Source organism: Cimex lectularius, unplaced genomic scaffold, assembly GCF_000648675.2.
Source record: "Cimex lectularius strain Harlan isolate CLEC.00 unplaced genomic scaffold, Clec_2.1 scaffold116, whole genome shotgun sequence".
Lineage (NCBI taxonomy): Eukaryota > Metazoa > Arthropoda > Insecta > Hemiptera > Cimicidae > Cimex > Cimex lectularius.
This window is the reverse complement of record NW_019392765.1, coordinates 430457-443459: the sequence shown is the minus strand read 5'-3', so window position 1 is coordinate 443459 and position 13003 is coordinate 430457. Positions and strand designations below refer to the sequence as shown.

Sequence of the window (13003 nt, the reverse complement as noted above, 5' to 3'; positions counted from 1 at the left end):
AATCACCACACATTAAAATTATTATTTATCAAAATAATTAATACGATAAATTATGTCTACCAATTCCTAGATACATGATCAATAAAAAAAATTATTGTTTTAATTATCAATTTATGAAGATTGAAGTTGCCCAGAATATCTTTTCTACAAGTTTTTAAGTTAGTTTTTAGATCCTTCAGGGTTTAGGTTTTTGGTATTTTTCTTTTTTCCATTACAACTTCATTTCGATTAATTATTTCATTATAATTATGATTTTAATATTTCATCTTTGGCTTTAGATACTTTACTGCTATGGTACGAAATTGTGTGAAATGATTAGAATGTTTTTACAAAGTGGGACAACGAGCGTCAAGTCACAAAGATCTGTTCTGTTAGTTTTAAAATGCGCTTCACTATTACTTTTCCTACTACTACTCTTTGTTAGAGCTAGACATTAAGAAGAATAGGTAAGCCTTTTGGAGACATGACCAACGTGCTTGTTTTAGAAAGATCTGATTTAGTACTATTTTTAGAGATTTTAGAAAAAAATCGCTAATGAAGTTAGAAAGAATTTTGGATTTTTATATAGTTTAATGAAGAAGCTATTTAGAGATCATGCGATGCGGTCTGGTGTGTCGTACGTTTTAGAAAAACATTTTCCTTATCGTGCCTAATGAAAATGTTTTTCTAAAACCTACGTCACACCAGATCGTATCTCATGATCTCCAAATAAAGATTAACTAACGGTCACTAAACACCACACATTAATGAATAAGGTAAAGTGAGGATGGCTGGAACTTCTGCGAGCTCTTGAGTAAGTTTCTTTTAATGGAAGGCACTATGTTCACGCGCTGTAGATTGTTGTAGGAAGAACCCCACGGTTATATGCAGAGTCGTTCTGTTTACGGTTCTGGTTGGTTTCTCTTGTGTTCGGGTGTAAACTGCTGTTCCTGGCGATCCCTCATTGTCTAATGCCGTCTTATTAGTCTGGGTAATATTAAAGTTTATTCTCCGACATCTGTTAGAAGCTGTTCCGACTCTGTTCATTCATTTTGGTCTAAAAGATAAAACTAAATGTAAATGTTGGTTCATTTATAGAGTTTGGCTCTAGTTCAAGAAAGTTATCGAATTTAACCTTGTACCAACGGTTATCAGCTTTTAATTTATCCCTGGTAGAAAAATACAACATCTCTAATAAACCAATTTTGGGCAGACCCAAGTGATCGAAAACAACCAATCTACAGGTTCACTACATAAATGAATCTAACAACATCCATTTTCTTATATAAATTGAATGTTTTAATGTTGATACACGGATTAAAACAATAAGATAACAGTGCCCCACAAGACAGCATTCTTGGTCTACTAGATTTGATATCAAGGTGTTATTTTCTAACCGAATTATATCTAAAGAACACCAATATCCAAGATCACCTTGAGCTGAGCAAAGCCTATTGCCAAAGTGAAAGACAAGACTGAAATTGAAAAATGTACTGAAAAAAACCATATTGCCTTTTGCTGTGCATCAAGCTACCGACTACATGTCCAAATACTTAGGAGTATATCTAGACAGCTGACTGACGCGGAATCCCAACACAAGAATTAAGACACAGAAAACTTGTATAACTAGGTATGCGTTTAGAACCAAAATCTGTTTTGAAAGTCAAATTGAATAGAAAATATTGAACCAAACAACCGTTTTGAACATACGGAGTGAAACTGCGTGGTAGAACTACCTAGGTCACCTAATCCTGCCAATTGAAATTCTTCAGACAAATTGTCAAAGTTATTTGACAATCAAAAAATACCGAAAACTGTTTTGGTAGTCGAAACTGGTCTGTCTGTTTTTAAGTCATTACTACGATCACTTTTAACCATCAGTATCCAGCTCATGAAATACTTCCAATCGAAAGTCTTTAGAAAAATTGGCAAAGTCCTTACTATGGTATGCACTACATCCACAACGGCCTCAATAACTCTGTTCCTATTTCCTAAAATCATACCAAATCTCCAACCATCTGGGTCTGCTTAAGCCCCCATTTATACCTTTCACCCCGAGTATTATCCACCACCATCAATATCCGGCTCATTCAATTCTTCCAGTCAAAAGTGTTTAGAAAAGTTGTCAAAGCTACTGTCTATTTCACAAATTTTACCATCTACATCGACCTTAATAACTACAAGACCACTATGACCACTTTGGATATACGGAGTGAAACTGCGGGTTTCCTCCAAGTCATCTAATCCTTCCACTCGAAAATCTGACAGACAAATTGTCAAAGCTGTTGGATCAGAAAATGTCGAAATCTTTTTAGACACTCAAAGCACATCTAACTCTACACAAGACGTTACTTGTTTCAAAGCTTCTTATTCTGTCACAAACATTAAAATGCACAACGACCTCACCATCATTCTCGTTTATTAAAGCTACATACCAACGTCTCAACCATACTAACCATACTGATAAAAAATTGCCTATATTTTACATCCCTTGAACAATCCATATCACCTTAAATAACGATGTCCTAGTCTTTGCCGTCCTAGTCTGTCCTAGTCATAGCGATGTCATTACCCCTGAATCCAACACATTTGCAGGTTTCCCTCAAAAAAATTTTCTTCCGGGTCCAGTACTGGCAGTAGTGTCAGTGTTGTGATAGATTGAAAATCTAATAATATATAATATCTATATTCAGCATTAATTTGTAACAGTAAGTATTTATGTATATGTACAAACTACATAAAATATATTTAAAAAAGAAAATGTCTTGATTTTAAAGTGTTTCCTTAAGACATTTGAGAACACGAGTAAATCTTGTTTCCAAAATCCTTTACACCTTTTAGAATGTAATATTTATTGACGTGCTGTACGATTTGAAGTCGTTGTAATCAAATGAGTTCGATAGGAAGATTAGTATTTATTGGTTCCATGGCTGGGCTAGTGAACGGAATTGCTACGCCACCGCTGGCACGATTTATCGGTGGCCTCTCCTTTAATTAACTTTTAGAACGTTCGGTCCGCCTCTTTTCGCTGTTGAATGTTGAAACGGATATTTTGCCGACTTAAGCAGACGTTATTTTAACAGCAAGATCGATTAACAACAACATTTATTTATCGGCAGATTGGAAGGTTTCAATAATTATTGTAAAAGGTACGTTTACAACACTAACAAGAAGACTTTTTTAAAGAAATAATAAGTAAAAATGGATATAAAATTCTATTTTGGTTTTATACCAAAAATTTTACAGCTCAATTGTGAATTACCCAGTTTTACGAAGTAAAATAAAAAACGTTAATGGATTAACAACCAACGGCCGGGGTAAATTGCAAAACATATGTTGATTGGCATAATTTACCCGGGACCTGAAGATGACCCGAATAAAGGTCGAAACTTGGACAAAAAAATGAAATAGGTGTTTTTCTAAACTACCTCATTCTTGACCGCTCCTCACGACTTCAACAAATAATGAATCAACAGTCACTAAGAAAAGAAACACACGCGTTAATGGTTATGGCGAAAATTAGCCGTAAAAATTAAGTGAGTCTATGTACTCGTCATAAAGAAATAAATATATTTCAATACCCACTAATCGACAAATTTACCGTACCACTCAATTTATTTATTTTAAAATTAAATCCATTATCTTTCTACATTTGTTACAAATAATTAGGAGCTATCGTAGTCAAAATAAACAGTAATAGTTCGTTTCCTTAGTTTGCGTTTGTACCAATTTGCTCAGAAAGCATTATTTTGTCTCTTCATTCTGCTTCTCCTAAAAATCTCTTTCAATTAATATTTGTCCTTCGTTGATTTCATTTCATATTATTCTCATTTTTAAATCTTTTTCATTGGCTACAGTCAGGCATTTGAATGAGTATGAAAGTGTCAGCGTCATAATTATGAGAGGAAGGATGCAGTCAGTGCAAAGTCGCCAGGAGACAGATTATACATCATTCTACAATAAGGAGGGTTCTTCTGCGCTTCAAGAAAACAGGGCTTCAGACTAGAAGTTAAGGTCTACATATGTATGATAGAGAGACGAGGTCATCAGGCTCTACGAAACCGCAGCATTACGAGAAATGAGATAAGAAATCTGATAAGGCAAGTCCGAAATGTTTCAATTTCCTCCAGGGCTGTAAGAAGAAAGCTTAATGAAAACAATCTCAGGGTCCGGCGCACAGCTCGTTGATGTCTTCTTATGGAGACGCTCAAGCGAATGCTGTATGGTTCCTCAGGTGGCATTCTATGGTGGGTCATTGATGTTTGGTGTTGCATTTTCTTTGGGTGTTTAGCGAGGAAGATCTCTAACTTCACAGAGGTGCTTACAAGACATAATCTAAGAACATGTAGCCATTCCCCTGTTGGAATTTTATGGTGGGTCATTGATGTTTGGTGTTACATTTTCTTTGGGTGTTTTGCGAGGAAGATCTCTAACTTCACGTAGGTACTTCCAAGACATAATCTAAGAACATGTAGCCATTCCCCAGTTAAAATTCTATGGTGGGTCATTGATATTTGGTGTTGCATTTTCTTTGGCAGTTTTGCGAGGAAGATCTCTAACTTCACAGAGGTACTTACAAGACATAATCTAAGAACATGTAGCCATTCCCCCCCCCGCGGTGAGAGATTCTTGCTAATACAGGATAATGCCATGCCCAATAGACGTATTGACGATGACCTACCTGAAAGAGATTGGAATCGAGTGCTTGGTGTGGCCAGCTTTAAGTCCAGATCTTGAAACCAAGGTAACACCCTACAATTTGAAACGGTTGTTCTTGATGACTGGAAAAAATTCCTCAAGGATTTACCAGTAATCTTTACCAAGAAATGCAAAGGCGTTTAATGGACGTAATTCGTGCAGTATTAAAGGGGAGAAAAAGTTTTTTTTTTGACATTTTTACTTATTTATTTATGTTCTTTACTCATTAATTGTGTTTTAGAATAGGTAATAAACATTTTCTTTTTAAACGTTTTAGTTTTACAACCAAACCTTTTTTTTGTGTGTGTGTGCGAAATATGAATAAACCTGTACATAATAAAATTTAAGGTTGGTATTTTGTCCATCAGTGTAATAAAACTAGTAAAGATGAAAAAGAAGGAAACAAGAAAATTGAGTTTTTTGTTATTGTCCGTATTTATGTAAAAGGGGAAAGAAATGTCCAAATGTTAAAATATATACAGAGTGTTATTTACAATAATTTCTATGTGTATCTGTTAAGCGCAATATCTCACATAACCACAGTACAGTTTTTTCGTTAAAGAAGAAAAAATGAAATATGATAGAACGGAACTAAAAGAAATGGAAGCTTTTCACGCACCTCTACTATTTATTCTCAGATATTTTGTCCACATTTCATATGGAAAACAAGATTCATTCGTGCTTTCTTGTACCCTGAAGATGTAGATAAAAAAAAATCAATTTCCAAATATCAGCAAGTTTACATAAATAAGAATTGACAATAATTAAAAATTATCATCTCAGGCCAGTGATGATATTATTTTATACGTTTTTGTTTTTATTTGTTGGGTGTTGATGGCCTTAAGGACTTGACTTGGAGTAATTTCTCTAAAAGACGTTTATCTTCATTTAATTTAAGAGAAAATAATACTCGAGCAATTTCTCACCCTCTCTCTTAAAGTACTTTGTAAATTATATTAATATAAATATATAATTTTAACGATTTGTGTCCATTAAAGACGGGTCGTTAAGAAATTAAATTTTAAAAATGAATTGCTAAAAAATAATAGAATTGAAATTAATCTAATAGTTCTTCTTTTCCAGCTAGAATTTCATTATTTATTATAAGTATGGATGTGTTGGACTACACATAAAATAAAAACAAAAAAACATTTTTTATATTCAATCAAAGTATTTCTATTGAATATAAAAATTTTGTTTTTGCATTGTATAAATTCACTTTTTTCCACATCCTACATGTATTTGTTAAATTTAAACAATGTTTGAAATCCCAGGCTCTGAAGATGATCTCAATAAAGATCGAAACGTTGGCAAGATGAAGAAAATGTTTTTCTGAAACCTACATCACACCAGACCGCATCTCACGATTTCTGAATAAATAAAGAAATTGTTTTACTGAAACCTACGTCACATCAGACCGCATCTCACGATTTCCAAATAATCATAGACTAACGGTCATTAATCACCACAAATTTAAAAATAAGGATAAATTTTAAAGACATTTGTGAAAAAGGAACAACACTGTGAACAATAAAACATCTTTAATTCACTACTTTCGTGGTCCTTCTTGACCAACTAAGTGGATCGAGGTCACGATAGCTCAGGTGGTAGAGCAGCGGCGTATCTAGCCGAAGGTCGTGGGTTCGAATCCCTCTCGTGCCATAAACTTTAAAAAAAAAAAAAAACTACTAATGCCACTCATTGGGTATATGAAAACTAGCAGAAACATACCTCTTTATGCATCAGTCCGCATCAGAAACAAGGTGGGGTGCCCAAACTTAATTATACATTTTAAATGTTTAACATTAAAAAAGTATTGTTTTGAAATTTGTATGTATTTTTGTATATTTTAGAAACTCCAGACTAATGAAGGAAAGCGGATCCCTACGAAATCAATCTCGAATAAAGTTGTACAAACTACGGGTATTTAACTTCCACACATCTGTACTTGTATTTTTTTTTTTTTTATGAAATTAGCTGGTATTCAAAATAAGACGTCTTTTTTAACATACTGGGTACAAAATAAATCTAAACACGACACCCAATAATGACACATTTACTCAAAAAACAAACACTTTGAGCCCTGAAGATGATCTCAATAAAGTTCGAAACGTTGCAAGATAAGAAAATATGTGTCTAAAACTTACGTCACACCAGACCGCATCTCACGATATCCATATAAGTACAAAATAAACTTGAAATAATAACTAACTATTATTTCCAAAAATATTTTAATTTATAGTAAATTATACAATGATATAATAATATAATAAAATATATTTTAATATTCGTGTATAACTTTCCGAATTTTTTGAACATTATCTATAGTTATAAGAGCTTTCATCTCTTTGTATACAATATGCTCAATTTCTCTGAGGAGCATTCTGCCAATATATTTGTACTTATTATTGGTCTCGCAATTATAACTGTTTATGGAATAATTGTAATTGACAATTGTTAAGAACTTAAAAATTATTACTATAGTAACTGATATTATTATGGAACTAAATTTCACTTTTTTAAAAATAAACATAATCAAGCATTTGAAAAAATCAAAAACAATCTGTTCTAAATAATTAAATTAAAAAGTTATTTGGATTGTTTATTTTAGGGTTATAATAAAACGAAGATAGGTGTGGTATAGCCATTTCAAACCACGATATGTATTACACACGTGAGATTTTTTTTTTTTTTTTTGAGAGAGAGAGCTAAATATGAACCAAAGAAAGCAGTTCGTGATTCTCTTGAGTCTGTTAACAAGCTCGCTGTAAATGGGAAAGCACAAGGAGGAGACCAGGAGTTTGCGGGTACAGATTGGAATGAGTTGGCTTGCCTGAATGAATTGACGGAGTGTGGAAAAACAGCGGTGGGAAATTTGGGAAATGTGGGGCTTCCAGGACATTGGATCAAGGACGATCCCTAGGTTTTTGATAGATGGATTACAGGAGATGCGCTGGTTGTTAATGCAGACAGAGGAATAGGAAGTAAGGATTGGAGAACGGGATGGAAACCAAAGAAGCGAATAGAAGTCCAACAAAAGCAGTAACACCCCAACATAATGGAGGAGATAATTTGGGTAATGACACTGTCGAGTTACAGAATTTCTTTTAAAACAAGCGTTTCTAATTTGTTTTTCCGACATGGGTAATGGACTTAATAAATGAAGTAAAACAATGTATTGGTTTTGAGAACCTTCGGGTGTTTTGATCAATTTTCTACCAAACCATTAAAATTATTTTTTTTTTAAATAAAAACTTTTTGATCTCGGTTAATTTGGCTTACATTAAAATACGAATGTTGTAACTGATGTATCGACAAAATACTTAGTTTGAAATAAACTTACAAAAAATATGAGTGTTCGAGTGTTTTCAAGCTACAGTATGTAATTGTATGAAGAAAAGAATTGAATAGATATGTAATGAATATTATGGCCTTTTTGAGGAGAGGGTGTTGGAGGACTTTAGCAGTAACAAGGTCAAAATCAGGAACATTTTAGTTTGAGATGTTGAATGGCACAAGGCTAAAACACTTTAAGCCGGGAACACACCCGATGCGACGCTATGCGACGCTACCCGACGCTACCCGACGCAAATCCAAAGTCCCATTTTCCATAAGATCGTATTACCCCCGTGCACATTTGCCCGACGCAACGCTACCCTACTCTACGCTCTGCAATCCCCACTGTACAGATTTTCGTCCAGTAGCTTCAGAACAGAACACTCATATTTTTTTAAAGTTTATTTCAAACTAAGTATATGTAATTTTGTCGTTACATCAATTACAACATTCGTATTTTAATGTAAGCCAAATTAACCGAGATCAAAAATTCATTGGTAGAAAATGGGAAAATACAATTTTTTAAAATAATGAATTTAACTAACAATTTATTAGAAGGTTTTGCTCAAAACAGTACATTAAGAACAAAAGAGGCGTTGCGGTTGTGATAGTGATTATTGTGTTACACGCTGTGTGACTATACGTGGCATGCGTTTGACGTCGCATAAATGTGCACACCCTACTAAAACGAGACAAGGCGTCGGGTAGCATCGGGTGGCGTCGCATAGCGTTGCATCGCGTGTGTTCCCGGCTTTCGGAAGGAGGGATAATTGTTTGAGAGTGTAAATATTCTTTGATAAATTGTGGGTAAGTGTTGTGTATGATGCCGGTGTGTGGAGTGAACTTCGGTCAGGCAAGAGGCAAATGCATTCGTTGTTTTTTTTTCTTCCTACTACTACCAAATTTATAATGCATATATCCGCACAAGAACTTAGTCAATTTAGAATAGCTTATAGAAGTACGGGGTCACTAAAAAACATCCTTTCAAAACCTAAAGACAAGATAGACAACTTGACAAAAAGCGGGGTTTACCAACTCAATTGTAATGACTGTAATATTAAATATATAGGTCAAAGCGGTAGGGAAATAAAAACGAGAGTAAAAGAACATTTGCCTAAGNGACCCTTCAACCTGACGATGAGCTAAAGGGCTCGAAATCCGGATTGTTGCGAAACAACTTAATGTGAGTAGGAACCATCTTTTTTAAAAAGGATTGAACTCCACACTCACCCCATCATTTATAATTTCTAGAACTTAGTCTTGTAATGTACCACTTACTTGTATACACTTTGAAATTTTGGATTGTCTAATTATAGAATATACAAGCTTTCTAAAGTTGTGTTTAAATTCGTTTGATTAAATTTGTATGTTATAAACATATGATGTTAAAAAGCTGGTCTAAGTATTAATAGTTATATTTGTTGTATAGTATTAAAATATAAACTATAAATGCGTGAGTGATCAGAAAGTTTCCGAATCGAAAAGAACGCACTATTGTTCCGGACGTGAGAAACGGAAATTGCATCAGGCCGTCGACAGAAGCATAAATCGTTGGGGTCTTTCCATATTCACCGCATTCGGGGCCCCACGACGTTATGCCCGCTAAGTAGCCCTGGCAGATCAAAGGTCCTCCTGAATCTCCGGAGCACGTGTCCCCGCCGTGGCCGATCCCGCACAATAGGTTCCTCTTGTCGAGTATGCAGTACTTGCTCGGGTCCGTGCACAGGATGGCCTTGCATTCCCGCTTCGCTATTAAACGCACCTTGATGGCTTTCAGCAACGTAGATTTATTCACGTAAATGCCGTTGCCGGATACGTTCTGATATCCCCAGCCGACGGCTTGACACGGTGTGCCGTGCTTTTCGACGGAAAGTAGAAAATCACCGATTTTCGCGATGTCCGACGAGTAGAGAGGGATCGTTCTGATATAACCCGGAGTCGTGGCGAGGGCTCTGTTAAGGATGAAAAGACTGTAATCGTACTCCCATCCCTGGCCTGAATCGCTGCAGCGGGGGTGCCGTATTACTTGCCGGACCTTCCTCGTCTGGTTGTCCTCGCTCGGCGTACGGTCCACGCTCCCGGCGACGATGACTATAATCCGCGAGTCGAAGTACGTGAAAGTTTTACCGATGAAAGTACCGGCGCAATGGCACGACGAGACGACGATGATCAACGAGAACACGATACCACCGCAAATGTGGTTTTCCTCCGGTAGTTGGATGCTCACGACGAATGGAAACTCGTATTTCTTTGCGAACCGACCTCCAACAATTTTTCCAAACGAATGATACTTAGATCGTGAAAATGCTATGACATTGTAAAGCAATAAATAAGAAAATATATACGTTATCGACATTTGACCATTATATTTTTTTTAATAACTAATTTTCTTTGTAATATAGTCTACGTCTATTGTAAAATTCCAACTGCTATTTTGTCCTAATAAAAAAACCCTACACATGTTTTGAACAGATCGACAATTGAACCTCATTGGGTCCGTTTACTTACGCTGGTTTACGAACTGAAACGCGTTTATATTTCACGCCATCTTCAGTGTTGGCTCTAGGTAGCCGAAACCCAACACTGAAAATGGCGGAAAGCCGAAACACGTCTGACAGATCTGTGAAGATAGGCATACGAAATTAATAGAAAACTACTACATCGCGTCGCAGATACCATAGAAAAATGTCACAACGTAATTTTGTTAATATTTGTTTTCACGATGCATCCGATAGCAAACAAAGAAGAAGAAAGAAGAGAAACAACGTAAGAGACCTTGAGTAAGCGAACAAAGAAAAATGCTTTTCACTATTGAGGTGGTAACGCGACAAGCAGGCGAACTGGGCTTTGAAAAATGCCGCCCTTTATTCTGATCGTTACCCCCCAATGTGATACTGGAGGAATATCAGTAACTCTTCTAATAGTCCAGGACAATGAATTGGTGTTAACTTTTATGAAAACCACATCATCAACCTTCAAAGAAGTCGTACTCTTCGCCCACCTTTTTTTAATGAGTTGGTTTAAGTATTAGGCAGACCATTTCGACCAAATGGTTTGGCGAATTTTCTTTCATTTTTCTATCGAGTGTGAGGTTGGAATCGTCAACCATGATTTTAGGCGGAATGAAAACCGGTAATCCCGTCAGAAATTGGTCCGGACTGAGATAATCTTAGTCGTCATCAGTGTCTGAAGTAGTCGCACCTAAGACCCTGGTATTAAGCACCGGCAAAATACCATCGTCTACGGTGTACGGTTGTCATCAAAGGATAATGGAGTAATTTATCAATCAAGAAGTTTTTTTATGGATTTTACAACAGCTGCCCACAGGCAACCCAAATGAGATGCCCCAAAAAGTTTGAACTATCAATCAATTTCCTTATGTGCCAAATTGGTAAACACTAAATCTGTGCATTAATTAATCGTTCTGTCTCATATTGTGTCATAACAATAATAATTGAACAATGTAATGTTTGTAGCTTGGTCGTTTTCGATCATTTGGTCTGTCTCTCTTCGGTGATTAAGCCCTTTGCCATGATCAGGGTGGTTTCTCTTTGAGTCCGGTTCATTTTATATGTTCGTCGTGTAAGGAGAAAAAGACTCAGTTTTATATTATATAAATACAAAATCCGATGTAAAGTGGTGTTAGATCATTTTCATCGAGTCATGTATTTTGTTTTTATTTCATTTTTTTTTTTTTTTTGTCACCAAGTGGAAAAATCATCCCCTGAAAATATGTCCTAGTTTCTTTGATGTCGCTTTCAAATAAAGGAGATTTTAAGGAGGATTTCCACCTCTTCTTGGAAATGTTGTTTCCAATATCTCACAACAAACGGTTCTTTTTTCTTTTTTGGGACCTTTTTGAGCAGGACTCATGGGATTTAGATAAAATGAAAGTAAATACACTGGTTTTCAAGACAGCTTGAAAATGAAAAAACAACTTATCTGAGAACGAATCTTTTCTCTGATAAATTTAAATATCCAGAAAGGATTCACTTCAATACCCTCTTTGGGAGGACGCATATTGAGGTATATAGTTTAATCAAATAAAATAATTGTGTTATGAAGCCATGAATACTTATGATATTTCTATTGTGAAATACGTATTGCTCTTCAGCGAAGAGTATTTTTTTAAATAAGAATCCGGCGTAATTCTCCGTCGAGTTTTCTGGCTACATACCTTCATCATATTTCATATGACACTATTAGCAATTTAAATATTTTTTTTAGGTATGGTACGTGCGGTCATAAATATGCAAAAAGGAAATCATAACGACAAAATTTGAGGAAAACCCTTTTGTCTGTACTCCCATTATAATATTAAATGAAAAATACTTCGTTTTATCACATTGATAAAATTGGTATTTAATATTGGTGCTATGAATGCTCTGAACAGGCTTCTATCTGAATGCTCTGCGTTGCCTGTTATCAATCATTGCTGGTAATTTGTGGTCCCTGATTATCTTTAATCAGACGTCTGTTTGTACATTATAGCGAAAATGAGTTAAAGGGTGACCACGGCGGCGTAGCTTGCTACATATTGAATTTTTGGTCCGTCTATCCTCGCTGCTTTTATTGTGTTTCTGCCAAATTCCGTACATAACTTCTAATTTTCAATATGAAATTTCAATAAGGAAAGCTAATTGATTATATCGGAGAAGTAATATTTCTTTCTTGCGGTACGGATGGGTACTATGCGTCTCCAATAGCCTCTGATACCCAACTCCGACTTTCCACCTTCACGAAGCTCACGCGGGTGTACCCTGTTAATTTAACAAACGGAAAGAGGGGTATGGAGGGACAGGAGCTGGACCTGATACCTCCTAATCCTAAACCCAATACCTTACCCCTCTTCCCACTCTACACCCTCTCCCAACCCCACATTCCAGCCCAAATCCAAGGTGTTATGCGATCCGTGCCGATGGATGAATGGCACAGGGGTCTGTGCCAATAACGGACCCTCAAGGGCACCAGGCGACACCCTTGAGTAAAT

The 13003-nt window shown here is 35.8% G+C and overlaps 1 protein-coding gene across 1 annotated transcript; it reads right to left on the bottom strand.

Moving 5' to 3' along the window:
- Nucleotides 1-9399: 9399 nt before the first annotated feature.
- Nucleotides 9400-10445, bottom strand: LOC106663786 (trypsin 3A1-like). The gene has a single exon (XM_014388878.1). It carries the CDS (start codon nucleotides 10367-10369, stop codon nucleotides 9419-9421), a length of 951 nt encoding a protein of 316 aa, XP_014244364.1. The 5' UTR covers nucleotides 10370-10445; the 3' UTR covers nucleotides 9400-9418.
- Between the last annotated feature and the right edge of the window lie 2558 nt (nucleotides 10446-13003).

Excerpts from the sequence above, each read along its gene's own strand:
- LOC106663786 (XM_014388878.1), bottom strand. The coding sequence starts at position 10,369 with ATGTCGATAACGTATATATTTTCTTATTTATTGCTTTACAATGTCATA.